This window comes from Enhydra lutris, unplaced genomic scaffold (genome assembly GCF_002288905.1).
Source record: "Enhydra lutris kenyoni isolate GAN:26980312 unplaced genomic scaffold, ASM228890v2 scaffoldscaffold2, whole genome shotgun sequence".
NCBI classification, from domain to species: Eukaryota; Metazoa; Chordata; class Mammalia; order Carnivora; family Mustelidae; genus Enhydra; species Enhydra lutris.
The window spans coordinates 8,795,304-8,822,741 of record NW_019154086.1 but is presented as its reverse complement, the minus strand read 5'-3'; the positions used below and the strand labels follow the sequence as shown (position 1 = coordinate 8,822,741).

The 27,438-nt window shown below is 34.0% G+C and overlaps 1 protein-coding gene across 2 annotated transcripts in view; it reads left to right on the top strand.

Annotated features, from left to right (window-relative positions):
• The window catches only part of LOC111148047 (ATPase phospholipid transporting 11B (putative)), a 116,303-nt gene that overhangs the window by 13,120 nt on the left and 75,745 nt on the right, over window positions 1-27,438 (top strand). For both annotated transcript variants that reach the window (XM_022504421.1, XM_022504429.1), the window contains exons 2-7: window positions 11,797-11,913; window positions 17,048-17,137; window positions 18,797-18,877; window positions 23,517-23,624; window positions 23,816-23,944; window positions 24,567-24,670. In XM_022504421.1, the coding sequence (XP_022360129.1) occupies window positions 11,797-11,913; window positions 17,048-17,137; window positions 18,797-18,877; window positions 23,517-23,624; window positions 23,816-23,944; window positions 24,567-24,670 (629 nt within the window). The remainder of the gene's footprint in view (window positions 1-11,796; window positions 11,914-17,047; window positions 17,138-18,796; window positions 18,878-23,516; window positions 23,625-23,815; window positions 23,945-24,566; window positions 24,671-27,438) is intronic.

Genomic DNA, 27,438 nt, shown 5'->3' with positions numbered 1-27,438 from the left:
AGAGAAGTGATCGAGAGTTCTTTTACTCAGCAATGGCTATTCTTAAGTTAACGTTAATATTTTAGATACCAGAAAAATTAAGACTTGCCTGTACTTTAATGTGTATCTCCTCTTGAAAATGTTATCTACCATAAACTGCAATACATTTAAATTGATTTTGAACACCATGGCAAATTTTTTGAAAGTTTTTCAAGTTTTTAATTTCCTTTTTGTCTTGAACCATGGGAACTCAAAAATTTATTTTGAAGTTTGACAAGTTTGTGGCGTTGAAATAGAAATTGGAAATGCTGAAAAATATACTCCATTTTTATTAATAACTTTTATTACATCTATAATGAAATTACATCATACATTTAATTTTATTCAGAAGGATGTATTTGATAATTTTCTATAGGGGAAAAAGTGAGTTGTCTAATGATTTACTATTTCAGTCAGAATTTTACTAATTTTACTTGATATTTTGTTTGTCTTTTTTTTGTGCTCATTAAGAGGCCTTATTTTTTCTAAATGAATCTTTATCCAGAACAGAGGCCCTGACTTCTATTTTGGTATCTCCTTCATACCAAGCATAATACCTAGTATATAGTCAATGCTCATAATATTTATAAATTGAATTTTTAAAAATTAAATTACAGGATAATTTAATAAATGACATACTAAGTAGCTTGATATTTCAGAATGTTCAGATATTTTTACTGAAATTTGGTACAGTCTCTCATTTAGTATCAAGCACATTTTTCCCAATAAATACTTGTGTTACATATTGGTATTCTAAGATTTTGCTTTGAAGAGTCATTTGTGATGAGTACAATTGGTAGATAAAGCTTAAGTAGTAGTCGGTTCCGGCCTTAATTATCTGTTACCTAGGAAATTGTTTCTTCATTCTTGGCATCTCCCGAACTACAAAGGGAATATAGATATTCTTGTTTATCTCAGCTCTCCACTGTATTCTTTAATATACAAATTTGAAAAATGCTAACAAAGATATGAAGATGGACTTGATTCTTTACATTGAAAAATAGGTAAGTGGTTCTCTAATGTGTGTTTTCCTATTGAAATCTATATGTAAAGGCACTGGCCTCTAGGTATTCCGGAGATCCTCTCTCTGACTTTGTGGCTCCAACTCTTTATGCACATTTAAAGGAAATTAGTGCAGTGCCTATGTGCCCGTGTTGATCAGCCTTTTTTCCAGCACATATTTGCAGAATTTGAAAAAAAAAAAAAGAAAGAAAGAAAGAAAGAAACTTAGGAATTTATTAGGAGACAGTGAAAGTCAAATTCTTAAGTAATCTGAGATGCTTTTAACAATCTTTATAATGTTTCCTAGACCGTTAGTTCCCTAATGATGATGTTTCCTATAGATTGAGATAAATTTGTCAGTGATCTTTACAAAATGAGAAAAACTAGGTTAGTGTAATGCACCTATGGCCTTGTGTGTGTGTGTTATGTGCATGTGTATTTGCTTAAATTTGTAGATGTACTTGTTTTTGAGAACAGTATTTTTTTAACTTCTAAAAAATAAACTTTTTTATCTTAGAATAGTTTCAGATTTACAGAAAAGTTGCAAAAATAATACAGAATTCCTGTAGATATCCTTCACCTAGTTTTTTTTTTCTCTCTCTCTCTCTCTCTTTTAAATAAGATTTTCTTTATTTATTTTAGAAAGAGAGCACCCATGAGAGCCTATGCACTGGGGCAGGGGCAGAGGAAGAGGGAGAGAAGCACACTCCCTGCTGAGTGCCAAGCCGGACAGATGCAGGGCTCTCAGGGCTTGATCTCAGGCTCCCGAGATCATGACCTGAGCTGAAATCAAGAGCAGGATGCTGAACTGACTGAGCCACCCAGACGCCCCACACCCAGTTTCTCTTATTATTAACATCTTATATTACTAGGCTATACTTGTTACACTAATAAACCAATATTTATACATTATTATTAGTTAAACTCCATACTTTATTCAGATGTTGTTATTTTTTTCACTAATATTCTTCTATCTGGGGTAACATACCACGTTTAGTAATTCCTTGATCTTCAATAATTTTTTTTCCTCATATCTTTATTTTTCTCTCTCTTTATCATATCCTTCATTTCATACCTGAATATATGATTTATTTACACTAAAAAAAAAAATCTTTCATTTGATACAGCTGTAGTTAATCACAGTCCCCAGTTCCCCACTAACCCCACTTCCTCACCATCCCCATTTCCCTACTCTCCTCTTCAACCCCATTCAGTCAATCCATTGTAGCCCTTTTAACTTTATTTAGCCTGTCAACAAAAGCCACCAATGATTTCCTAATGATTAAATTAGATACTCTTTTCCAGTTCTCCTTTCTCTTTACAGCATATGAAATAATTCCTTCTTGCAGCTTCTTCCTGTGTTCCTGCCATACCTCTTCTCTGTTTTCCTTCCTGTCTGGTAATCTTTCTCCTTTGCTTATTCCTTCTCTCCTAAATGATAGCCTTGAGAATTCCATCTCTTGCTTTTATTCTCTTCTTCCTCTGTACACTCATAATAGGCAGTCTCATACATGTTTTTTGTTTTAACTATCATCATTATGCTTGCTGGGTTCCAATCTCAAGTCCAACCCTCTTTCCTAACATCTAAACAAAAATATCCAGTTGCTTTCTGGATATCTATGTAGGGAGTCCCACATTGAAATCAGAAAATAATTCTAGTCTGACCTTAAATTCATTAGTAGAAATAGGAACTTAGGCCATATCTAAGGTAAATAAGGATTAAATCACTAAGGTTTTATCAGCTCTAAGTGGGCAGGGACTAAGTCATCTATTTTTATCACCCGTGGTCCTTAGCTTACTACAGAGCATGTAGAAAAGTACTCAGTAAGTACTCTTTGAATGCTAAAGCAAATTCTTTTCATTACATGTAGAAGTCAAGAACTGCAGATCAGCAGTACAATTTTAATTGTCATTATGCAAGGTAGATGAACCACTTGCTCCCTGGAAGAACTGAAAGTAAACTAAAATACTCTTTTGTGGGGTTTTTTGAATAAATTTTTAAAATTATGTCAGTCAACTCAGTGTTGGTAAATAATTTCTCTGCTTAAAGTTTAATTTTCAAATTTTTGTAGCAATAGTTTTAAGATTTGCTGGGTCCTGTTTGTTTAACCTTGTATGGACATGTTTTATTTTCTTCTACATGTTTCTCAGGTTCCCAGCAGATAAAATTAATAAGATAATTATCATTTTTCTGCCCTGCTGTTTTCTACTCTTTGTTTTAATTCTTGTTTAATACAGCTAAGTAGAATTCACTTGGCATCTCTATTCTTTAACTTCAACATATTTTTATGTTGTTATAGTTTATAATTTTTTACCAAATACATCACCCTGTTTAAATCTATTTGGAAATATTTGTTGTGGTTTCCTGGTATGAATACTGCCTATACTTACAGCTCATTGTAAAAGCAGCAGCTTCTAATTTAAGGGATCCTATTATAGACTCAAAACTGAATACTTATAATGTATATTTTGGTCTCCCAAGTACCTAATTGCTTTTCCAACCCTATCAGACCCTAACAAATATTTTATAAATGCTTCATCCCTTCTTATCCTGTGATAAAATTTAAATATGTAACCTGACTACTTAATAACTTCTTTAAAAAATCAACGTCAAAACTGGTTGTTATATGAAGGAAAAATTTGAAAGTACTTATATTAAATAATATCTATTTCAGGGGCGCCTGGGTGACTCAGTGGGTTAAGCCTCTGCCTTCGCCTTGTATCATGGTCTCAGGGTCATGGGATGGAGTTCCGTGTCGGGCTCTCTGCTCGGCAGGGAGCCTCCTTCCGCCTCTCTCTTTGCCTGCCCTGTGCCTACTTGTGATCTCTCTCTCTGTCAAATAAATAAATAAAATCTTTAAAAATAATAATACCTATTTCATTATGTAAATGTGCAGTCATGATGTCAGTAGACATAATATTCAAATGGTGTAATCATTGTGAATCCGTGGCTACTAATGCAGACTGCTACAAGTGTAGTGCACAGGCGTACCTTGGAGGTGTTGTGGGTTCAGTTCCAGAGCACCACACACAATGGAGTATCACAATACAGCAAGTCAAAAGAATTGTTTGGTTTCCTAGTGCATATAAAATTTATGTTTATACTATACGGTATTAAGTGTGCAGCAGTATATGTCTAAATAAGCTATGTACATACCTCTGTTTAAAAATACTTTATTGCTAAAAATGCTAACCATAATCTCAGCTTTCAGCAAGTCATAATCTTTTTGCTGGTGAAGGGTCTTGCCTGGATGTTGATGGCTGCTGACTGATGAGGGTGATGGTTGCTAGAAGTTGGAGTGGCTGTGCCAATTCTTTTCTAAATAACTAAATAGGATTCACCCTATGTCTCTGTTCTTTGACTTCAATATGCTTTTTCATGTTGTTCTTTAGAATTTTGTGGTTGTGTCTTTGAGCTTGATATTTTTAAATATTAGACTTTGGATATACTGTGTAAAAGATCTGCTTTTTGATTGACAACATATCTCCAGCCTGTCTCAGTTATAACTCATTGCTTCTGATATTCTAAGGAGGACCTATAAACCATCTTCATTGCACTGCTGTGTATGATTGTGAAGGGAGAAGGAGAAGGCTCGGAAGTATTTGAGAAACCTGAGTAAAAATTTCTTTTTAGGGGCATCTGGGTGGCTTAATTGGTTAAGTATCAGACTCTTGATCTTGGCTCAGGTTGTGATCTCAGGGTTTGAGGTGGAGCCTCACGTCAGGCTCCATGTTAGCGTGGAGCCTGCTTAAGAATCTCTCTCTCTCTGTGCCCCTCCCCTTGCTCGCATGTGTGTGCGCTCACTCGCTGTCTCATGCATGTACCAAAAAAAAAAAAAAAAACTTCTTTGTACAACCGCAACAACTAATTTGGTTACCACAGTTAGAAGATTTACCAGCTTCACTTCTTGTCTAATCAGTGTTCAACCTGATAGGCAGAACAATAACAAAATCAAATTTAGGGTTTTTAAGTCTATTATTTTTAAAGTCTTTTTTTTTTTTTTTTAAAGATTTTGTTTATTTGAGAGAGAGAGAGAGAGGTCACAAGTAGGCAGAGAGGCAGGCAGAGAAAGAGAGGGAAGCAGGCTCCCTGGTGCATCAGCAGAGAGCCCAATGCCGGGCTCGATCCTAAGACCCTGAGATCATGACCTGAGCTGAAGGCAGAGACTTAACCCACTGAGCCATCCAGGAATCCTAAGTCTATTATTTTTGAATTTGATCTACACTAAAACAGCCTCACACATTTATTTTTATCATAAATGTCTCTGTTGCCATACATGGAAATCACCAGTCTAACAAACAAAAGACATTCATTATTATAATGGTTGAATTATAACCAAATAGGACGCTTCCATCAGAAAATTTCAAATGGATGAAATTGATTTTTAATTGATATTTTAATTGTGGTAATATATATATAACATAAACAATTTATCATGTTAACCAGTTTTAAGTCTGCAGTTCTGTAGCTTAATTAAGTACATTCACATTGTTGTGCAGCCATTACCACCATCCATGTCCTGAACTTTTTTATCTTCCCAAACTGAAATTCCATAACCTTTAAACACAAACTCCCTATTCCCCCATTCACTAAACACCTAACAACCTGAATTTGGCTATTTCTTGTATAAGAGGCATCATACACCAGCCCCTGGGTGGCTCAGTGGGTTAAGTGTCTGACTCTTGGTTTCAGCTCAGGTCATGATCTCAGGGTCGTGGGATCAAGCCCTGCCTTAGGCTCCCTACTAACCAGGGAGTCTGCAGGAGGTTCTCTCTCTCTCTCTCCCTCTCCCTCTGCCCCTTACCCTGCTCATGTGCATGCATGTGCACTCTCTCTCTCTCTCTCTCTCTCTCAAATCTTAAAAAAAAAAAAAAAGAGGAGTCATACAATACTTTTCTTTCATGACAGACTTATTTTATTTAGCATAATGTCTTTCAGGTATATCCATGTTGTAGCAGCTGTCAGAATTTCCTTTTTTAAGGCTGAATAATAGCTCATTGTGCATCTGTGCCATATGTGGTTTATCCATTCATTTGTTGATGAACACTTATGTTGCTTTCACCTTTTGGCTGTTATGAATAATACTGCCTTGAACATGGGTATACACATATCTGTTCAAGTCTCTGCTTCCATGTCTTTTGAGTATATACCCAGAAGTGAAATTGATGGATCATATATGATTATTCTGTGTTTACTTTTTTTTGAAGAGTTTCCATATTTCCACAGAGGCTGTACCACTTTACATTACTGCTGGCAGTTTAGAAGGATTCTGATTTCTCCACATTCTTGCCAGTACTAATTGTTTTCTGTTTTGGTTTGTTTTTTTTTTTCTGATCATGGCCATCCTGATGGGCGGTAGGTGGTAACTCATTGTGGTTGCATTTCCCTAATAGAAGTTGGTTTCTTTGACATCCAGAAATGAACCCCAAACAACTGTAAAGCTTTATTAACAAATGGCTTTGAGGAGAATAAGATAAATCTAGGAACAACAGAATGAAAAGCTTCTTATTAGCTTCTCTTTTACTAGTAATGGTAGATTTCACTTTGCAGACTCACTCATTTAAATATCATTGAATATAAATTCAATTTGGTAGAAAAGTCATGATTAAAGATATTTAAAAACTAAATCTAGAACCTCAAAACTGGAGAATTTAGCCCATTTCACTAAATATTCATTAAATAATTAATTGGTACTTGCTGCCTTTAAGAATCTTTAGTCTGGAGTGGGGAGATGGATATACAGTCAAGCAATTACCATTCCATGTAATAAAATCTGTAGTGAAAGTGTGTAAAAGGTTTGGTGAGCATAATAAATAACAGATGCCTGCCTTTGTTTCTGGGAAAAAGGACTGTCAGGTAAAGCTCCACTGAGAAAGACTCTTAAGCTGAAACTTAAAGGATGAGGAGGCTTTTGCTGAAGGTGTATGTTGTAATAGGAAATCAAGTTTGGGAAGTAATACCATAAGCTATCAGAGATGACCTTCCTGTAGTAAAGTACTGACAGATGATTTAAGAATTTTAGAATCAAAGATCACTGTATTTTATATCATATAGTTAGAAAGCCAGTCCTAACCCAACCCTGCAGTAAACCAAAGTTCCTAGAAGCCCAGACTGGTTTGATAGATGGCAATCAACCTTAAGTCCTAAAATAAAAATTATGTAACTTGAAACAAAAATGCATAATTATTGTGTTTGTTTATGTCACGGACATTTTACGTTATTCTCTATCACCTTCCTTTGTTCTGTTAACAGTGTAAAATTGTCTTGCTCTTATAGTACCTTCATATAGGTGTATTTTATTTAAAGTCTATGTAATTCAAAATTCACAATTATATGAATTACAAGTCACAAACTTAATTCACAATTAAGTTTATAGATTAAAATACACTGTTCTTCCCCAGTATCATATTTTTGCTAGGCCATTTTCATGTGCCTATGTACATTGGAGCATACAGCCAACAAAAATAACTTTCTGTCATATAATAAAGTCTGTGACGTAAATAAAGCTTTTGTTCATTTATTTTAATAACGGTGGGTGTTGCAGTTTTGAATCTGAATCTTCTTTTTTTTGTTTTTTGAGTTTTGATGGGTTTTTTGGTGTGTGATTTGTTTTGAAGCTTTTTTCTTTATATTTTAGAGGAAATAAATCACATAATAATAAGCAGCACAAATTTACTTTGATCACTGTGAACCCTAAAGATGATGTCTTCTTAGTTATGTTAAAGAAGTGTAACAATTTTAGGTATAGGACTACGGTTTTAGTCTCTTGTTAGTGCTTTTATTTGTAATGTTTGTATTTTTCATAAAATCTTTGAGCTTTTAAGATTATGGAGAGGCTGGTATATTTGGTATGAAAATGCAAAATCTTGTGATTCATTTCCAAGTACTGCTGTGTGCCAAAGACTAACTTCTAAAAATTACAAAGCTGTTTACTTGTTTGGTTTCCCTAGGTCTCATCAGTTTATGGTTACAAAAGGAGTCTCTTTTCAAACCAATTCTGAGTGTTGTCAGTTCTTCCCCAAGAAACCATCCTGAGATTTTTTCCACCTTACCCACTTTTTTTTTTTTTTAATACCTGTGACTTTCACATATGCTCACAAATCTAGACTGCAAAGAGGTTTTGAATTTCAGACTTTTATAGAATATGGGAGTTTTTTATTTTTAAATAGCTTAAATTTGTGTGCTTCCAAAGTTCTACATGCTATTAAAATAGAATCAGGATGACTAGAATAGCATTAATCTATCTCAGTTTCTTTGCCCAGGGCAAGATGAAATCAGAGGAGAGCAAAGCAGGCTAGCACTTAGGAGTTAAAGGTGTGAATGGTTAGTCTGAGATGACAACAGAAAATGTAATGTGTGCCAACCCCGGGCATGTAGCCCTCCTAGTGATTAGGAAGTTCAGACTGTATATCTTTCTCAGTGCCATGAATTGTGGTTAATGCTTGCTAGAAAAGCGTGGAATACTTGAACTTCACCCTAACAGTATAGTTATACAGTTAATTTTGATAGTATGTTTGTTTTGACTCCTTTTAAAAAGAGTAGAGCATAGACTGTCTGGTGTTTTTAAAATCTGCAATATTGAGATGGAGAACTGATTATAAAGCAAGACTTTAGGTAAGTGGTTTTAAGCTTCTTTACATCATGAAAAACCAGTGAAACCTGTGCTCACTCATAATGCACATGTTATGCAAATTTGCATACAGTTTCAGAGATTCAGAGACCAGAAGCCCATTTATGGATCCTGCTCTAAGTTACTTTCTTTATTTTTTGACAGTTTTATTCTTTTATTTTTATTGCTTGTGGCTGACTTAATATGTTGCAGAGAAGGCAGTGTTAACGAACCGATGTTAGAGGTTTTTTCTATAAGGGATATCTAGCTATCCCAGATATAAAATTTATAGTCATAAATATAAAATGTAACTATTTTGTGTGAAAAAAAAAAATACCCGGGCACCTGGGTGGTTCAGATGGTTAAGCAACTGCCTTCAGCTCAGGTCATGATCCTGGGGTCCTGGGATGGAGCCCTGCATCAGGCTCCTTGCTCAGCAGGAAGCCTGCTTCTCCCTCTCCCACTCCCCATGCTTGTGTTCCCTCTCTCACTGTGTCTCTCTCTGTCAAATAAATAAATAAAATCTTTAAAAAAAAATACCCACACATACAGACATGCCATTCATTGTAAAGCGATTCAGATCATGTGAATTAATTACAACTGAAAAATGTGTAAGTGGATTTATAGAATAAGGAAAAACTTGTCATTCTCCTTTTGGAATTAGGTTAAATTATGGTATTTTGGAATGTAATGATACTGCATTTAAAATTCAGTTTAATTTAAAATTGATTTCATTTTTTAAATATTTCAGTATATCCCCTTAAAATAATTATAGAAATCTAAGGAGTTTCAAAACTTTAGTATGTGATTACTGGTAAAGCCAGTAGAGATGAATGGAAAAGGATGAGTATTTGCTTCCTGGAAAGTCATGAATGAGGTGTTGCAATAGTAAGATATATAAATAACATATGTAATTTGAGGGAGTCCTTCTTTTGCTTTATGTTTCATAACTTTAGACGTACATAGTAATACATTCTAGTCTTGCTGGAATTTAGCAAAAAATAAAATTCTATATCAGTAGTTCCCAGTTTCAATTGTCTTGACATCTTCTTAAATATTTGTTCATTCTTGGAGCACCTGGGTGGCTCAGTCAGTCATCTGACTCTTGATTTCAGCTCAGGTCATGAGATTGAGCTCTGCGTCAGGTTCCACACAGAACACGGAGCCTGCTTAAGATTCTTTCTCCCTCTCCCTCCGCATCGTGCCCTCACAGGCATGTGCGCACGTGCGTGCACCCTTGCTGGCTCTCTATCTAAAAAAAAAAAAAAAAAAAAAAAGATTTGTATATTCTTTCAGAACCATAAATTTATTTTTTTAAATTTAATTTATCCCTAAAGCTTACATACATGGTATGTAACTTGCTATTATTTTTACATGGTTACAGAGTGGATGTGGAATAAATATGCTTCATGCGGTCCAATGTTCCAGTTACCTGTGTGTCTATCTCTCTTATAACTTTATGAAATTTACTGGCAAACTTCATGTGAACCCCCTTTGAGAAATACAGCAATAGATTATAGGAGTAGCATGCAAACTCTTTGTTCATTCCTTTTTATTTATTTAGTTGGAGCATACTGTGATTGCTTGAGTAATTAACAAATCACATAATCCTACATAGACTAACATGCTACTTAAACTCAGTAAATATTTGTTGAATGGATAAGTGGCATATATCTTTTAGATGATTGCAATATTCTAGATAGAGCAATGAGTTACAACTCCAGTTTTGAGACCTGCCTTTTCCCCCCATGAGTTACTATAGGGAACAATTATGAAATGTTTAAAGGAAAATTTATGAGGAAGATAAATATGCATGCCACATTTTATCTTTGAAGAAACTGATTTTGAAATCAGACAGATAATGGCACATTCACATCCACAAAATGTGGTCATCACTATAAATAGAATAAACAAATAAAATGAAACTTCATGGTTTTTTATGATGTGTACAAATTCATTTAATTTTCACAGTCTTGTACTAGCTGTTTCTAAGATCACAGAATAAATTTTTTATAACTCAGAATAACAGCAGTTGAAACTTATACATAACACTGTTGATATTCTGATGTACTAAACAAAATATACATCTAGGTAATAGGGGAATTTCCACTTTCTGTGTATGTATGAGCTTAATGGAAATTTTACAGGGATGCTGAGTGTTGAATGGCAGCCACATCACTTACTTAGTAGATTACTGAATTAGAGTCCTTAATATCTATAAGTGGATTCTTATAGTCAAGAATACCAACTTTAGTTAACTTTTTAGTAATTTAGTAGCAGTAGTAAATAGCCATTGACCACCATGAAAAAAATGAAAATCTGAGAAATTTCAAGTCATTGCCAGATGGAACCCCCACCAAAAGGCCTTGCTTTTGGTGGTTGCTTTCAGCCTGTCAAATGATCTCCAAGATCTGCCAAACGAGTATTGAAGATTGAGTTGCCACCTAGGAAAATAGTAAAATACTCTGGGAATAAAGTATCAGTATTTTTGTTCCAGTGAAAACTTTTACACTGGAGATCATTACTCAATGTACCTTGAAAGATGGTATCCTAATTTTCAGGCCAGAATTATATATCCATATTTCAGGGATTTGATTATATAACTAACGCAAAGAGAAGATTATGTGAAATGAATCTGGGCAAGACCCTACCCGGTGCATTGTGAGGCCTGTGGGATCAAAGCTCTTTGAAACCAAGTTGATCTGGTTGTGGAAGGAATAAAATAATAAACCTTTGTCATCAGATGTGGTAGGTTCTGGCTAGGCCATCGCTACACGGGGTTTCCACATCACTGAGTAGGAATCCATATTAAGAAGAAAGGTAAGGAACCCACAGGAATGAACGGGAAGGAAAGAAGTCTTATCCTCAGATGCTTCTGTAAATCTTCTCTATGATTTTTTTCCTTTTATGGAAGCATTTCTAACAGAGTATGGATCATTTTTCATTACCAGATGTATAAACTAGTTAGTTTATACTTGAAGATAATATACTAGTTTACCTGGGAAAGAAAAAAATATATGTTTAACTCTGCTAATAATTAGATAGATTGAGCCTATATGCAATTCAGGTCTAGTAATAATAGGTTCAATCTGATTAGTTAAACCAACAGTAAAAAATCATAACAACTAACCTTGTTGATCATTATTTTTCTTTTGCTTGGTCTTAGGGTTTTGACCCACCACATCAAAGTGACACAAGAACTATTTACATAGCCAACAGGTTTCCCCAGAATGGCCTTTACACACCTCAGAAATTTATAGATAACCGGATCATTTCATCTAAGGTAAGCATTAACACAATATTAAAACTATAGATATATTCAGTTTTGTTCTGAAAAGTGATTTATGCCTTAAAAAAAAAATCAAGGAAATGGATTTGGCAAATTTATCTTAACCAAAATTGTGAACTGTAAAGTAAAAGGAGTTGCCAGTTGTTAATACCAGGTAACCGAAATTATCCTTAGTTGCAGTTAAACTGAGGAACTAATATTTGTACTGTGTGCCAGGCACTATGTTATGTGCATCTCATATCATTTAATTCTTTTACAGCTCTGAGGTAGCTTTTGCAAAGCATTATGCTCATTTTATATTTGTTTCTTCAATTAAAGTGTTGGGAAATAATTTTACAGGGTTGCACACAAGTAAGTGACAAGATTGGAGTTTGAACTCAGTTCTGTGTGACTTTAAAACCTGACTTCCTCCAATTTTACCACTCTTCTATAAACATTTTATAGTACCAAGGTACTGCTTCACTCACATATTCTTCCTCATTTCATTTTTTTCTATGACTTTTTAAAAAAGATTTTATTTGAAAGAGAGTGAAAGTGAGAGACATCAAAGAGGGAGAGGGAGAAGCAGACTCGCCTCTGAGCGGAGAGCCTGATGCAGAGCTCCATCCCAGGACCCTGAGATCAGAGCTGATGAGACCCGAGCTGAAGGCAGATGCTTAGTTGACTGAGCCACCCAGGCGCCCCTTTTTATGACATTTTTAAGATACCTTAGTTTATCTTGAAACTGAAGATTATAACGCCATGCTGTCCCAATAGACTTTTCTCTCCCGACAGAGGAAATGTTTGCTGTCTGCTATGATAGCCAGTAGCTATTTAGGACTAGTTAGGCCCTGAAATGTGGCTAATGCCACTGAAGAACCTAATTTTTAAATTTTAATTTATTTTAAATTAAATGTCAGTCATATGTGACTAGTGGTTACCTATTGGACAGTGTAGTTAGAGATGTGATTCAAAGAGACTAAGAGTAGAGTGCTCCTTAAATCATTTCTTTTGCTTCATAGACCACCTTAAGAAGCATCTTTTATTGCACACACACTCTCTCTTTCAAATAAATAGTAAAAATAAGTAAAATCCTTTTTAAAAAGTCCTTGAAAAAAAATTTTTTTAATTTGGGTATAATCTAAATACACTAAAATTCACCAATTTTAAGTGTACAATTTGATGAGTTTTAGCAAATGTGTAACAACATGTGACCATCAAATATCAAGATATAGAATACATCCATCACTAAAAAATTAGCAGCTAGTTCTTTTCCTCTTCACCTCCAGCACTAGCAACCACTGATCTACTTTCTATAACTATGGTTTTGTCTGAATTTCATATAAGTACAGTCATATAGTATGAGTCTTCTGTGTCTGGCTTCTTTTGATGTAACAATAATCCAGATTCATCTTTTTATTGCATATATCTGCAGTTTATTCCTTTTTGGTGCAGAGTTTAGCTGTCAGCCTAAGTTTGGATGGTTTACATTCTGAATTTGGGTCATTTTCCTTGCATGGTTCTTTCACTACCGATACTTTCCCCTTAAATTTCCATCTACTTTTCCAGCCCTGAACTCAAATCTCTGTCATGTTTTGTGATAAGAGTATAGTTTTCCGCTATTGTTTGCTGCCATAGGTGTGAGAGTTACATAGTGTCTACAGGGTAAGAAGCCATAGTTCACAATTTATATTCCCTCCATTTACATTTTTTTTAAATTAAACTCTCTTCCAGTTTCTATCCATATTTTGGATACTTTCCAGAATACATTTTTAAAATCTAGTTTTTGTAATTCTTATCTGCTGGGAGTTAGAGGATCCCTTTAGTCTTCTGAGAGTATTGAAAACTGAGTGTCCTGGAAAACTTTTGAGATTAAGTATCTTTATAGGATTGTATTCATATGCAGAAGTATTGTGTTTATTGTTTTTGACCACAGTTTCAAAAATGTAGATATTTAAATAAACACTGCTTTTTTTTTTTCAGCATATGAGGACTCTGTCTCTCATTACTCCTTTATTATTCCACTACTGTTTTCTCATACTTCCTGCAAACCAGATTACCTGCTATTCCATAAAAACGTGTTGAACTTCCAACTATGCCTTTGCTATGATGTCATGTTGATAACCACGTTTTTTTAAATGTAGATTTTATGTTTCTGCAGAGATTGTAGATTTCATGTTTTTATGGAAATGTAGAATTCACGTTTTTGACCACAGATTCAGAAATGTGGGTACTTATTTAGACAGTGTCCATTTTTTTCTGACCATATTGAGGCTGACTTTTTCTAAGTTCCCTTTACAAACTATACTCCCTTAGTATTTCTTTAAACTCTTCCACACTGTATTAGTATCTATCCCACAGAGTCATGATGAACTTTCCTCCTCTCTGCCTATGTTCATGCTGTCTTTTTTTCCTGAAATGGTCTTCCTCTAATTGCCCGCTATTTTCAGCCTATTGAATATTCCCCTCTTAAAGCCCCTGTCAAATATGACCTTTGTCATTAAATTTTTCTTTCTTACTGACTGCTTTTCATTTTAATTCTTTATCTATTCCTTCACTTACTTTATCTTTGAATATAGCTATTGATATTTTGTTCTTAATTTCCCCTAATATTAAAACCTCTTAGTTCCTCCCATAGTGCAAGTGTCTTGCACATTGTAGGTACCTGATAAATTTCAACTTCTTTGCAAAAGATTTAATTTCATAACTATGTTTTGGTTTTCTTACTGATGTCAGAATTTGAGGAAAAAATGTCAATTGTATAGTCATATACATAGCTCTAAAGAAGTTATACTTCTAATTTATTTTTATTGACCATTACTACATAATAACTAAAATAATTTTAAAGCATAATAAATCACTATTTTTCTTAGAATATTTTCATATTGTTTAATATTTATTCTGTAGTTCCTCCTTTACATATGATAGGATAAGCACAGAATTTAGACTCGTTCAGTCTATTAATATATTTGTGTTTTAGAAAACCTGGAAATAACAATTACTAATATTTGTAAGCTAGTTTTCGTAAGAAATTTTTATTTATTCTGAGTTTTTCCATGTGTTATTGAACTAGCCAAAGAAAATACCCTGAAACAAATTACCCTAACTCCAATTTATGTAATTGTTCTTTTTGAGATTCTGGAAGACAAAATATATTGTCATTGTTATGATTTAAATAGATTGATGTAAACTTAGGACATTGCCAACTTGATTCCTATGAAGTTTTATATATTTGATTTGGTGACTAAGGGAGTTACCTGGAATACTATGACCCCTGTAGGGACAACTGTCTTTTTACTCCAATTAAGATCAGCTGGAGATGATATGACCCAAAGTTACCATCTCATTTTTACACATTGAGCAGTGAATAGAAAGCATCTACATCTCTTCTCCCGAGCCCTGAACATAATCCCCCACTCCCAGATTCTGGAGCCACTGGTGGTACCACTACCACAGGAAAATATGTTTCAGATATTTCAGATTAGAACTGAAAATATAATTTCACCTGAGAGAAATGTTGTTAGGTATTGTACTACTTATATATCTTTGGGTCAAACAGGCTTTTCATGTGCTCTTTTGGGGACTTAACCCTATTTATAAAATTGTTCATATGGGAAAGGACATTTGAGGTCTCAAACAACTGATGAAGAAGTGAATTTTTTAAATAAGATAATTCAGAAATTAGAATCATCTTACATTGCACCAGAGAAAAGTAGGTAAACTGCCTCTTCAAATCTTGAAATGGTCAATAACCATTAAGGCTTCATTGCCTTGAGATAGGATAGTTATCTAAAAAAAATGCATTTCAGGGACGCCTGGGTGGCTCAGTTGGTTGAGCAGCTGCCTTCGGCTCAGGTCATGATCCCAGCGTCCTGGGATCGAGTCCCACATCGGGCTCCTTGCTCATCGGGGAGCCTGCTTCTCCCTCTGCCTCTGCCTGCCATTCTGTCTGCCTGTGCTTGCTCTCTCTCCCTTTCTCTCTCTCTGACAAATAAATAAATAAAATCTTAAAAAAAAAATGCATTTCAGCCTTATGTATGTATGTACCTATTATGTGTGTATTCTTGTGTTCTGCTCAAGTTTTGATCTTCAGCTATGTGCTGACTAGTAGTGCTAAGTGCTGAAGATACAGCAGTAAATAAAACCATGTCCCTAGCCTCAAGGATCTTACATTCTGTTGAGAGAATGTATGTAGATAAAGTAACAGTGCTACAAAGTATTTTCCTGTTTCATGTATGAAATTGTGTTGTGAGCAATTAGTGACACGAGTAAAATTTGTATTGTTTTACCCTACCCCTATAATATAGCATTCTAGGCTTGTATGCTGATTAGTAATCTAACAACAGATACATAGCGGTTAATATGAGCCAGTTTCTGTCCTAAGTGCTTCATAAATATATTAGCTATGTAAATCTTAACAACCCTATACACTATGTTATTATTGTCCTCATTTTATAGAGGCACAAAATGGGGTACAGAGAGATTAGTCCAAGGTCATTTGACTGTCTACTTTAAAAATTGACATTGTGACAGATTTTCATGCCTTTATGAGATTTTCTTGGTGGTTATACCAGTGATCATTTATGTAAAGTATTTTTTAATCTTTTTCACATTCTAAGTTATTTTTCCATATTCTATACTTAACAAAGGATAATCAAATAATTATACCATTTCCTTTATTTCTGACACTGAGATGTTTAAAATAGGAAATAAAGTGCTCGCTTCGGCAGCACATATACTAAAATAGGAAATAAATTGTATCTAGTGTGAGCATTTTTATCAGCTCTTATTTATTTTTAACATTAGTTCAGTTTTGTGTAACCAGAGTCCAAAATAAATTATTAAATGTTGTTTTAGATCTGTCATCTACAACTTCTAAAAAATCAAGAATTTGATAGCAAAATTGGTAGGTTCCAGTTTATCTCATCTGTTTAAATTACACTAAAATTAGCAATAAATAGTATAAGAAAGAAAAAAGTATAGAATAAAAGTTCTGAAACTCTTCAAAGCTAGGTGGTTTTTGTAGCATCAAGATTTATGTAATTTGTCTAAGGACTTAGTAAATCTGATTTCATTTTGCTTATTATTACATGGATATAGTGTATGTTATTTTAAATCTTAATATATCCATCTCTCTCTTTTTTTTTAGTATACTGTGTGGAATTTTGTTCCAAAAAATTTATTTGAACAATTCAGAAGAGTGGCAAACTTTTATTTTCTTATTATATTTTTGGTTCAGGTAAGCTTATCTCTCAATAGATTAAGTTTATAGAATGATTTCTAAAATTATGTCTTCAGGGGAAAGTTACATTGCATTCTAAATCATTTGACTATGGGACTTTTTTTTTCCTGCAGAGTTTCCCCTTTGTAATCAGTGAATATTGTGATTTAAACCACATGCAGATTTCTAAAAAATAGCCTATGAATTTTAAGATTAATTTTATTTTGTTTCATCATTAATATGCTGTGGTGCTGATACCCATAATCAAAACCAATTTTACATTTCAGTTGCTCTGCCTCAGAACAAAAATATTTTGGCTTTTAATATACAGCACATGTTTTTGGCACATTTCTCCCTATGGTTCCATCTTTGGCCATGAAAATCTTTCTTTGGCTCTTCCTTTGTTTTCAGTTTAAATTTTACTTTTAGGTTTTTTTTTAATTTAAATTTTTAAGAACCCCCCCCACGAATATAGATTTTTAATCCAGGGACCATTTTCTTAAATCTGTGTGCATTATAAACTCTTTTACAATTTCTTAATTTTCACATTGTTCCTTTTTTTTCTCTAATATCAAAGTGTCAAGAGAACAGCTTATAAAACTTGAGTATAAGTCAAGATTTTAAGAGTGATTGCCATTTTCTTTTAAAAGGGTTATTCTTTTCTGATGATACATTAGCAATTTGTTTCAATGTAGCATTGAATTTTTGTATAAACTGAACTTTTCTTTCACAGAACCTGGAATTTCAGAAGAAAAAAAACTTGTCAAGTGATTACTTTAAAGCTTGAAGAAACATTTACTTTTTAAAAAAATTGCTTTCTTTCATGAACAGAGAAGGAACTTCTGATTTTCTGTCAATAGAACATCAACTTGGTTTTTGTTTTTGTTTTTGTTTTTTGGAAAAGTGAGAATTTATGTTAACCATGTCCACTAACATATGCATTTGTGAAATTACTAGCTAAGTTCAGGAATTCAGCTTGTCTGTGAAATAGAACAAATTTAATTGGCCTATTCAGGGTAAAGCAACATTAATAAACCATTAAATCCATTTTTTTAACTAACCAAACATAATTACTGCAAAAATTACTTCTACAGCAATTTATTGAAACCTCAGTTGTATGATTTAGATCGTAATTACGGCATCATTTTCTGAGCTCTACCCCTCTGGCTCTGTAGATATAACAAAATCACTGTAGAAAAAATCCTTTTCCTAGTCCCATTCCTTGTTCTCTCCTCATAAGTGGTGAATTTATTCTGAATTCTAGCATAAAAATTGCTGACAGACTTTTCAGCATTTACCAGGATGGGCAAAGAAATGTAAAATGAGATTCTGAGCAGCTGTAGCTCTGCTTATAAGCAAATACTGAGGAGGAAGACCTTAAGTACTCTGTGTTAAAAAGGCAGAGGTGACTGAGTCTACTCTAGCAGTATTTGTGGATATGCAATAGATTCTACTAACTTCATATAATAGCCAACAAAATGCACTCGGTGAAACTGTGAAATAAACTCTATGCATGGTATCTCTCTTCTGTTTTTTACTCTGGATCATGATACATACTTCCTATAGTGTTTTCAGAGTTCCCAATAAGTATGAGATTTTAGATGTTAATGGTGTGATGTATACAATATAAAAATATTAATATTCTGCATTCTTTTTTTGTTGTTGTTGTAAATCTAGCTTATGATTGATACACCTACCAGTCCAATTACCAGTGGACTTCCATTATTCTTTGTGATAACAGTAACTGCCATTAAGCAGGTATGACAATACTTTCTATTTTCCCCCAAGTCATTTAGAAGTTGATGAATATTTCCACCTCAAACTAACATTTATTTTTGTGAAACTAATTTCCATAAGAAAGCAACAAATTTGGTATTGAATATGGTAAAATTAAACTGAGTTAAGCCACTTTTGCATTTCAGATACTAGGGACTCATGGAATGATTACCATTGTTAAAATATGTTGTTCCCTTGACACACCTAGGAAGCATCCAAAAAACAAGCACTATATGTACAAACCAATGTATATATGAAACAGATTAATTATTATAGTCATCTTTGTAGGTTTGGCAATATTTAAAGGAAGTACAATTCAAAAGAGGTATATTTCTTGGGAGTGAAGCATGTACTTTTGACATGACCATTTTGAATAAAAATTGTATAGTGTTTTCCCGCTTTCTACTACTTGCCCTGGTAATGTTGATTTTTATATAAAGTAATACCCTTGGCGAAATAGCTTCAACCAAATTTTGAATTGGTATTAAAGTATAGGTGTAGAAAAGTAAGATCATTAGATACACATGCTGAATAAAAAATAAAGTCATAGAAATGTCTTGTCTGTATAGTTATCACTTCTCAAAAAATCTTGTCAGAGGCCCGGTTAAATAGATGACCCTTCCACCTGAAAGAGTTAATTGAATCATAATTGTAAATATGGTGAATTTCCATTTTATAAGATTTAGGGATAAGACATGGAAATAAAATTGACAAACATTTTATAACTCTGGGATGTAGTATATTCTTTATTACTTACATGGAAGGATAAGAGCAATCTATGGATTAACAGTTACATTATAAATCTGGTGTGTCAGAATACCATGCTACTGCTTTCACTAAGTTTGATTTCCTTTTACTGTTTTATTGGAGGCTAGAATTCGTGCAACTCAGTAAGCATCCAAATCACTTCATACAGTTACATATTTACTTGGTTTTGTAGATGTCACTTATTTCTTCAAAGTAACACATATTTGTCCCTTGGAACTCTTTTCTATATATACTTTTCTTCTTAGGTAATTTCATTTAGTCTAGTGGGTTATAGTACCATTTATATGTTGGTGGTTCTTAAATCAATATGTATCCTAAAACTATTCCCTGAACTCCAGACACATATATACAGATATTTGTGCAGCATTTCCACATGGATATCTTGGGCTTTTCCTGACCACCATGTCACTCTCTCATTTCCTGATTGGGTCTTTTTTCTTGGTATCGTTTGTCACTACCTGTTGTTCTGTTGAGTAAATGTTTATTTATCTCTTACCTTCATTTGAATGTTTAGCTCTAGGAGCTAAACATTTGTTTTATATACCAGATTATTTTCAGTGACCAAAACAAAGTCATGTACAAAATTGGCCTACAATAATAAACATTTGTTTGATAGATAAATAAATGAATGAATAAACCTAATGAATGTAAATTCAATGTAAAATGTTGTGAAACTTCTTGCCCTGATTTCCCAATATATTTGGCCAAATATACACTGGATTTAATTGAAAAGTGATGCCATTAACTGAGTTGAGAAATTGTGGTGAGTTTATATCTGCAAAATGAGAGAGTTTAATAGGATAATAACAATTAACAATCTGTCTTCCTCTAAAAAGAGTTAAGTAAAACATGTGAAATCTAAAGATTGGAAGTAGAAAGATTATACCTCAAACCTGTGTTAGTATGGTTATTGCAGATGAATACTAAATTTACTTGAGAGCTTTTTGACAACTAAAGCAAAAGAAAAAATATGAAAGGTCATAATTTTCAAAGAGAAAATTTGATCTATAAGGATTTTTTTCTCCCTTTTTCAGAAACGATTTCAGAACTCAAGAATTTTCTCTTGTGCAGTAACTATTCCTAAGTTTCATTCAATAAACTTACCAGAGTGTGTACTGTTCAGGTTTATATATCCATCACTATAGATTAGTGGAACAAATTTTCAAAAAATTACAAAGTGAAAGTTGCCATGTTCCAGTCTTCCCTCCTTGTCTTCTCCCCTTTTAGTCTGCCTTCGCACTTTTATCAAAATAGAAAAAGCCTTATTAGTTATTTATACTTTAATATGAAGTTGTTATTTTGTTTTTTAACTTCTTCCAGTCATACTTACATATTAAGTTTTCTCTCTGGTTGTATAATGCAAGACTATAGTGCTCTGAAGTATCAAAGTCTTTGCCTTCTGTGAACTTAAAACCTATGAAGTAGGGAAGGTAAGACCAAATACAACAGTAATTACAGTTTAATAAGGTACTAGTAAGAGACAGTGAGCTGTAGGTATTCAGAGAAAGAATGGAACACTTCATCTGATAATCAGGAAGGTTTTATGGAATAAATAATAGAAATGAAACTTGGAGTATTGGTAAAATGACAGTTGGTGAAGAAGGTGTGATAGAAACAACTTAGGCAAAGGCTAAATGCAGGAAAAGCCAAGACCTGTTTTGGGGAATGACATATCTGACTAAATGTTTGACCCTGTAGAGGGAAGTATTAAAAGATAATACAGAAATGCAGGTTGATACTAAATTAAAGAGGTTGGAAGATTCTTTGCTATAAGCATTGAGAGTTATTGAGGGGGTTTTGAACAAGATAGTGAATTTTATTTTTTTTAAGATTTTATTTATTTATTTGACAGAGAGATCACAAGTAGGCAGAGAGGCAGGTAGAGAGAGGGTGGGGGAAGCAGGCTCCCTGCTGAGCAGAGAGCCCGATGTGAGGCTCGATTCCAGGACCCTGGGATCATGACCTGAGCCGAAGGCAGAGGCTTTAACCCACTGAGCCACCCAGGCGCCCCAAGATAGTGATTTCAAAACAATGTTTTGGAAACATTAATCTGGCAGTAACATATAAGGTGGATTAGAATTTGTGTTTTAAAAGATAATGTTATCATTGTTCAGCTGTTAATATTATCTGACTATAAAAGGAATTGTGCTTTTTGACAGTTTCAGAAAAGATGTTTTGACTCTCAGTTAAATTTCTCTAAAATTGACATACCAAATCTTAAATGAGGTCAGTGTAATTTAAGTATCATAAGAATGCTTCCCCCCCCCCCAAAAAAAAAAGAATGCTTTCCCAAAAGGTTTCTCCCTGGGGGGGGCGGGGGGAGACCTTCGAAACAATCCTTAATATTTGCTTTATATTTTATAATGTTACATTTTTAGGTAATAGATTCACATATTTTTCAAAAACAGAAATAGTACAAAATAGCATACAGTAAGTTTTTTATATTCCTAACCTCTCCTCCCAGTCCCCTGTTTTCCTCTCCTGATATATTTGTACATTAGTCCTGATATCTATGCAGAATATTCACGTAGTCAGGCATTTTTTTTTCATATATGATAGCATAGAACACAATAAATTCTGTACCTCATTTTTATCACTTAATGCTATCTCTTGAATATCATTCCATTATCTGTACTTCTGCTGCACCCCTGAGTTACTGAATTTCCTCTAAAATAGCATGAGAAGAGGCACCTGGGTGGCTCAGTCAACTAAGTGCCTGCCTTGGGCTCAGGTTATGATCCCATGGTCCTAGAATCAAGCCCTGCATCAGGCTCCCCGCTGAGCAGAGAGCCTGCTTCTCCCTCTCCCTCTGCCCCTGCCCTTGCTTGTGCTGTTTCTCTCCCTATCTGTCAAATACAAATGTAAAATCTTTGAAAATAAATAAATAAAATAAAATAGCACAAAAAGCCTTTTCCACTTTAAAAAAATTGCCACTCCTTAAACATTTAATCAAAGGTTCCTTTCTGAAATGCTTATGTCTGTGCCCCTTTTTAATGATAACGCATGTAGCCTATCATATTTTTTTGAAGTACATATTATAATTAATTCTGTTGGCCTATTGGTTACGAAAGTGAAAGAACTCAACCTCAGTTTCAAAATCTATTCATTTTTTTCCTTACTGTTGTAGTAATGCCTGTGAATTTATTTTTATGAGTAAAACATCATTTTTACATAGAAGCAATAGGACTTACAGATTAAGTAGGTGTAGGAAAAGGTAAGAATCAAGAATGATTTCCCAGATTTCTGCTAAGAGCAATTCAGTAGATGTTGATGTCATTTGTCAAGATGGGAAACATTGGAAGTGCAATAGATTTGGAGGGATAACATCGTCAGTTTAGTTTTGAAATGTTTAGTGACACATCAAAATGGAGATGTTAAGAATGCAGTTGGATATTGAAGTTTAAAGTCCAAAAGAGAGATATAGGCTATAGATAAATTTTGGGATTTTTTGAAGACATGGGGATAGAAGAAATCTTATAGTGAGAAAGTGAAGGGTGTAAAAGGGGCCCATAAAGGTGATATGCAAGGAGTCTCCTGTAAGGAAATTGAGGAGTAACTAGAAAGGTACTATGAAAACCAGGAACATGTGTAATGATACCAAGAGAAGATGTTCCTAGTAGGAATGAATGTCAAATACAATGAGTTATGTGCATCAAACTAGTCTAATGTAATTCTGGTAAATGAAAAAAATGTTTTTTGGGTTTTTTTTTTTGTTTTTGTTTTTGTTTTGAGATAAATGTTTTGAGATAAATGTTTTGAGAAAAGTGTTTATGTTTCTTTTTCTCATGCAATAAAAGTATCTTCTAATTACATTAAAAAGGGTATTTTTTTGTTGTTCTTTTGGTATTTACAGGGATATGAAGATTGGTTACGACATAACTCAGATAATGAAGTAAATGGAGCTCCTGTTTATGTTGTTCGAAGTGGTGGCCTTGTAAAAACTAGATCAAAAAACATTCGGGTATGCATTTAGTAAATAATGGAAATCAATTATATTTTGGTAGCACAAATTATAATCTGATCATACTTTAGTTAAAAGCCTACTTTCCTATATTAAAATATTCTGATAGGCCACCTGTTTAAAACTCAATCAAAATAAGTCTCTGCCTCATAAAATCTGTAGATTTACTTTTCTCCCATAATTCCTTATAGGTGGGTGATATTGTTCGAATAGCCAAAGATGAAATTTTTCCTGCAGATTTGGTGCTTCTATCCTCAGATCGACTTGATGGTTCTTGTCACGTTACAACTGCTAGTTTGGATGGTGAAACTAACCTGAAGGTTTGTACATGTGTGTGTGTGCTTGAATATGTATAAGTGTTGCTCTGGGTGAACAAAATGGTTTTGGGTTATAGTGATATTTTCCTTTGTTTGACTTGCTAAGGAAGAAATTTCTTTAAACCACTGAAGCTTTTAAAAATTAGAAGTTTTTTATAAGAAATAATCTTACATATTTATTTCAAGGGTAACCTCATGTAGTTTAATCAAGGTAAAGAAAAATGGAAAGTGATTTTAAGAAAAATGTAATCCTTTAATATTTTGCTGCTTTTTTAGATAAGAGACACCTTTAAATTGTTCTCAGTTTTCACATATGAAAGTGAAAAGTCGTATTTTTTTCCCATTAAATTGCTTTAAAATAAACTTTGAGCAATTAGTGACTGTTAATACAGACTTAATTTTTTTATATGCAAATGGCCTGTCTAGACTAGTAATCATGGTAGCTCCTTTTCTATTTGTTATTTGGTAATCTTTCTCCTCTCTGCTGTCTAGCTAAGTGATCTCAACTACAGTGTACCATGATTTCATCCAAAAAGAGATTTGAAGTCGATGATAAGGTCCCCTTTGGATCCTGAAACTGCAGTATAATCTTTTTTAAATTTTTTTTTTGTTTTAATTTTCCCAGACACATGTGGCAGTTCCAGAAACAGCAGTATTACAAACAGTTGCCAGTTTGGACACACTCATAGCTGTGATAGAATGTCAGCAACCAGAAGCAGACTTATACAGGTACGGTATAGTAGTAGATTATTTCCCAAGAAAAAACAGAGCTGCAGAAGTAGAATTGTTGGATTATAATTAATCTATGACCTTTGACAGATTATACAAACATTGGACTAATTTTTATTGTCATTAGCTAAGTTTAGAAAGGGACCACTCTTATACCACACATACACACAATAAACTCAAAATGGATTAAAGACCTAAAGGTGAGACCTGAAACCATAACACTCCTAAAAGAAAACATAAACGGTAATCTCCTGGACATCACTTCTGTCAACATATTTCAAGATATGTCTCCCCAGGCAAGGGAAACAAAAGCAAAAATAAACTGTTGGGACTACACCAACATATAGAACTTTTACACAACAAAGGAAACCATCTACAAAACTAAAAGGGAGGCTAGTGAATGGGAGAAGATATTTGCAAATGATATACCTAATAAGTGGTTAATATCCAAATATGTAAAGAACTTAATTCATCTCAACACCAAAAAAAAAAAAAAAAGTTCAATTAAAAAACAGGTAGAAGAGGGGTTCCTGGGTGACTCAATCGGTTTAACATCTGACTCCTGATTTCAGCTCAGGTCCTAATCTCCTGGGTTGTGGGATTGAGCCCCATCCCTGGTTACCTCCCCACAACCCCCTAGGAGTGGAGGGTGGGGGGACTGAAGGGGTGGGAGGGCCCGAGATTCTCCTTCTCCTCCCTCTACCCCTCCCTCCATTTCAAGTGCACTCTGTCTCTCAAATAAATAAGTCTTTTTTAAAAAAAATAAATAAATAAAATGGGTAGAGGACCTGAGTAGACATTTTTCCAAAGAAGACATACAGATGGAAACAGGCCCATGAAAAAATGCTCAGCATCACTAATCATGAGTGAAATGCAGATCAAAACCCCAGTGAGGTATCACCTCTCATCAGGGAGAATGGCTGGTATCAAAAAGGCAAGACTTAACAGTTGTTGACAAGGATGTAAAGAGAAAGGGAACCCCTCATGCACTGTTGGTAGGAATATAAATTGGTGCAACCACTGTGGAAAACAGTATGGAAATTCTTCAAAAAATTAAAAATAGAAATACTGTATGATCTAGTAATTCCACTCCTGGGTATTTAAAGAAAATGAAAACAGGGGCGCCTGGGTGGCTCAGTGGGTTAAGCCTCTGCCTTTGGCTCAGGTCATGATCTCAGGGTCTTGGGATCAAGCACTGCATAGGGCTCTCTGCTCAGCAGGGAGCCTGCTTCCTCCTCTCTCTCCTCCTGCCTCTCTGCCTACTCTGATCACTCTTTCTGTCAAATAAATAAATAAATAAAATATTTAAAAAAAAAAAAGAAAATGAAAACACTAACTTGAAAGATATATGCCACCCCTATGGCATTATTTATAGTAGCCAAGATCTATTGATAGATGAATAGATAAAGTATCATTTGTAGCAACCCAAGTATCTATTGGTAGATGAATGGTTAAAGAAGATGTGGTGTATGTATATAGTAGAATATCACTCAGCCATTAAAAACAAAAAATGAGATCTTCCCATTTGCAACAACATGGATGGACCTGTAGAGACATTATACCAAAGGAAATAAGCCATATAATTTTACTTATATGTGGAATCTAACAAAACAATTAAAACCAGACTCTTTAGGTACAGAGAACAAACTGGTGATTGTCAGAGGTGAGTTGGGAGGGGGATGGGCACCTTTGCTCCTTTAGTTCTTTCTATTTTTTACAACTCTTAATTTTTTAAACTTGGATTCAGCACCTGCACTTCTAGAAATTTTTTCTAAAGAAATAATGAAATTCTGCTCCTAGGAATATATCCTAATGAAAATATGAAAAGTTATATACACAAGGTTGTTCAGGGCTACATTGTTTAAACTAGCCATAAGGTGGAAAAAACCTACACTCAGCAGTGAGTTATTTAAATTATGCAGTAATCTCCAAAATACAGTGCTGTATGTGCCATTAAAAATAATGATATAGATCTATGTTTTTGACAGGACATGTTAAGTGAGGGAAAATGTTACCAATAGTATTTATGGCATGATTACATTTTGTTTTTAAGATATATGCATGGAAAAAAAAAGTCTGGAAAAGATACTCCAGAATATTAACAGTGTTTGTATTTGAGTAGTGGGATTACCAGTGATTCTTATTTCCCTCTTGATGTCTTTTTAAACTAAATCATTTTATAAAATGTGTGTGTTTCAGTGTAGGTAGTCTTTATAATCAGAAAAGAGAATAATGAAACTATTTCCATTTTGAATCAAATTAAAGTGTATATTTGGAGAAATAGCTAGGGAACGTGCAATGAGTTAATCCAGTATGGAACCTGCATAAATAGATAGGAGTACCTTAGAATCAAGGGACACAGGACAGGTGAAATGAAGAAAAATAGGTATCTTATTGGAATTTCGCTCAGGGAAATCAAAAGAGTGATCACACATCATCTCCAAAAGATACCCAGGGAAATAGCAGCTGAATTGGTTCTTTGAATCTAAATCCAAAATTGAGGCCGGAATCAGGACTATATAAAATTCCATTAAGTGGAGAGAATAAAAAAACTTCAGTGGTGCTCCCTGATACAAGGAGGTGAAGGAAGTAGAAATAAGAGATTAGCAAGAAACAATGAAGCCAAAGTCTAAGCATCTGTGACCTGGCAATGGGATAATAGGAACATTTAGAAAGGAATGCTTATTTCTTTGCTTAGTGAGATGATTAATATGAAAGTTCTGTCTAAAGTGTTCTTCAACTTAGAATTTAGTAGAAAGTGATTGTAC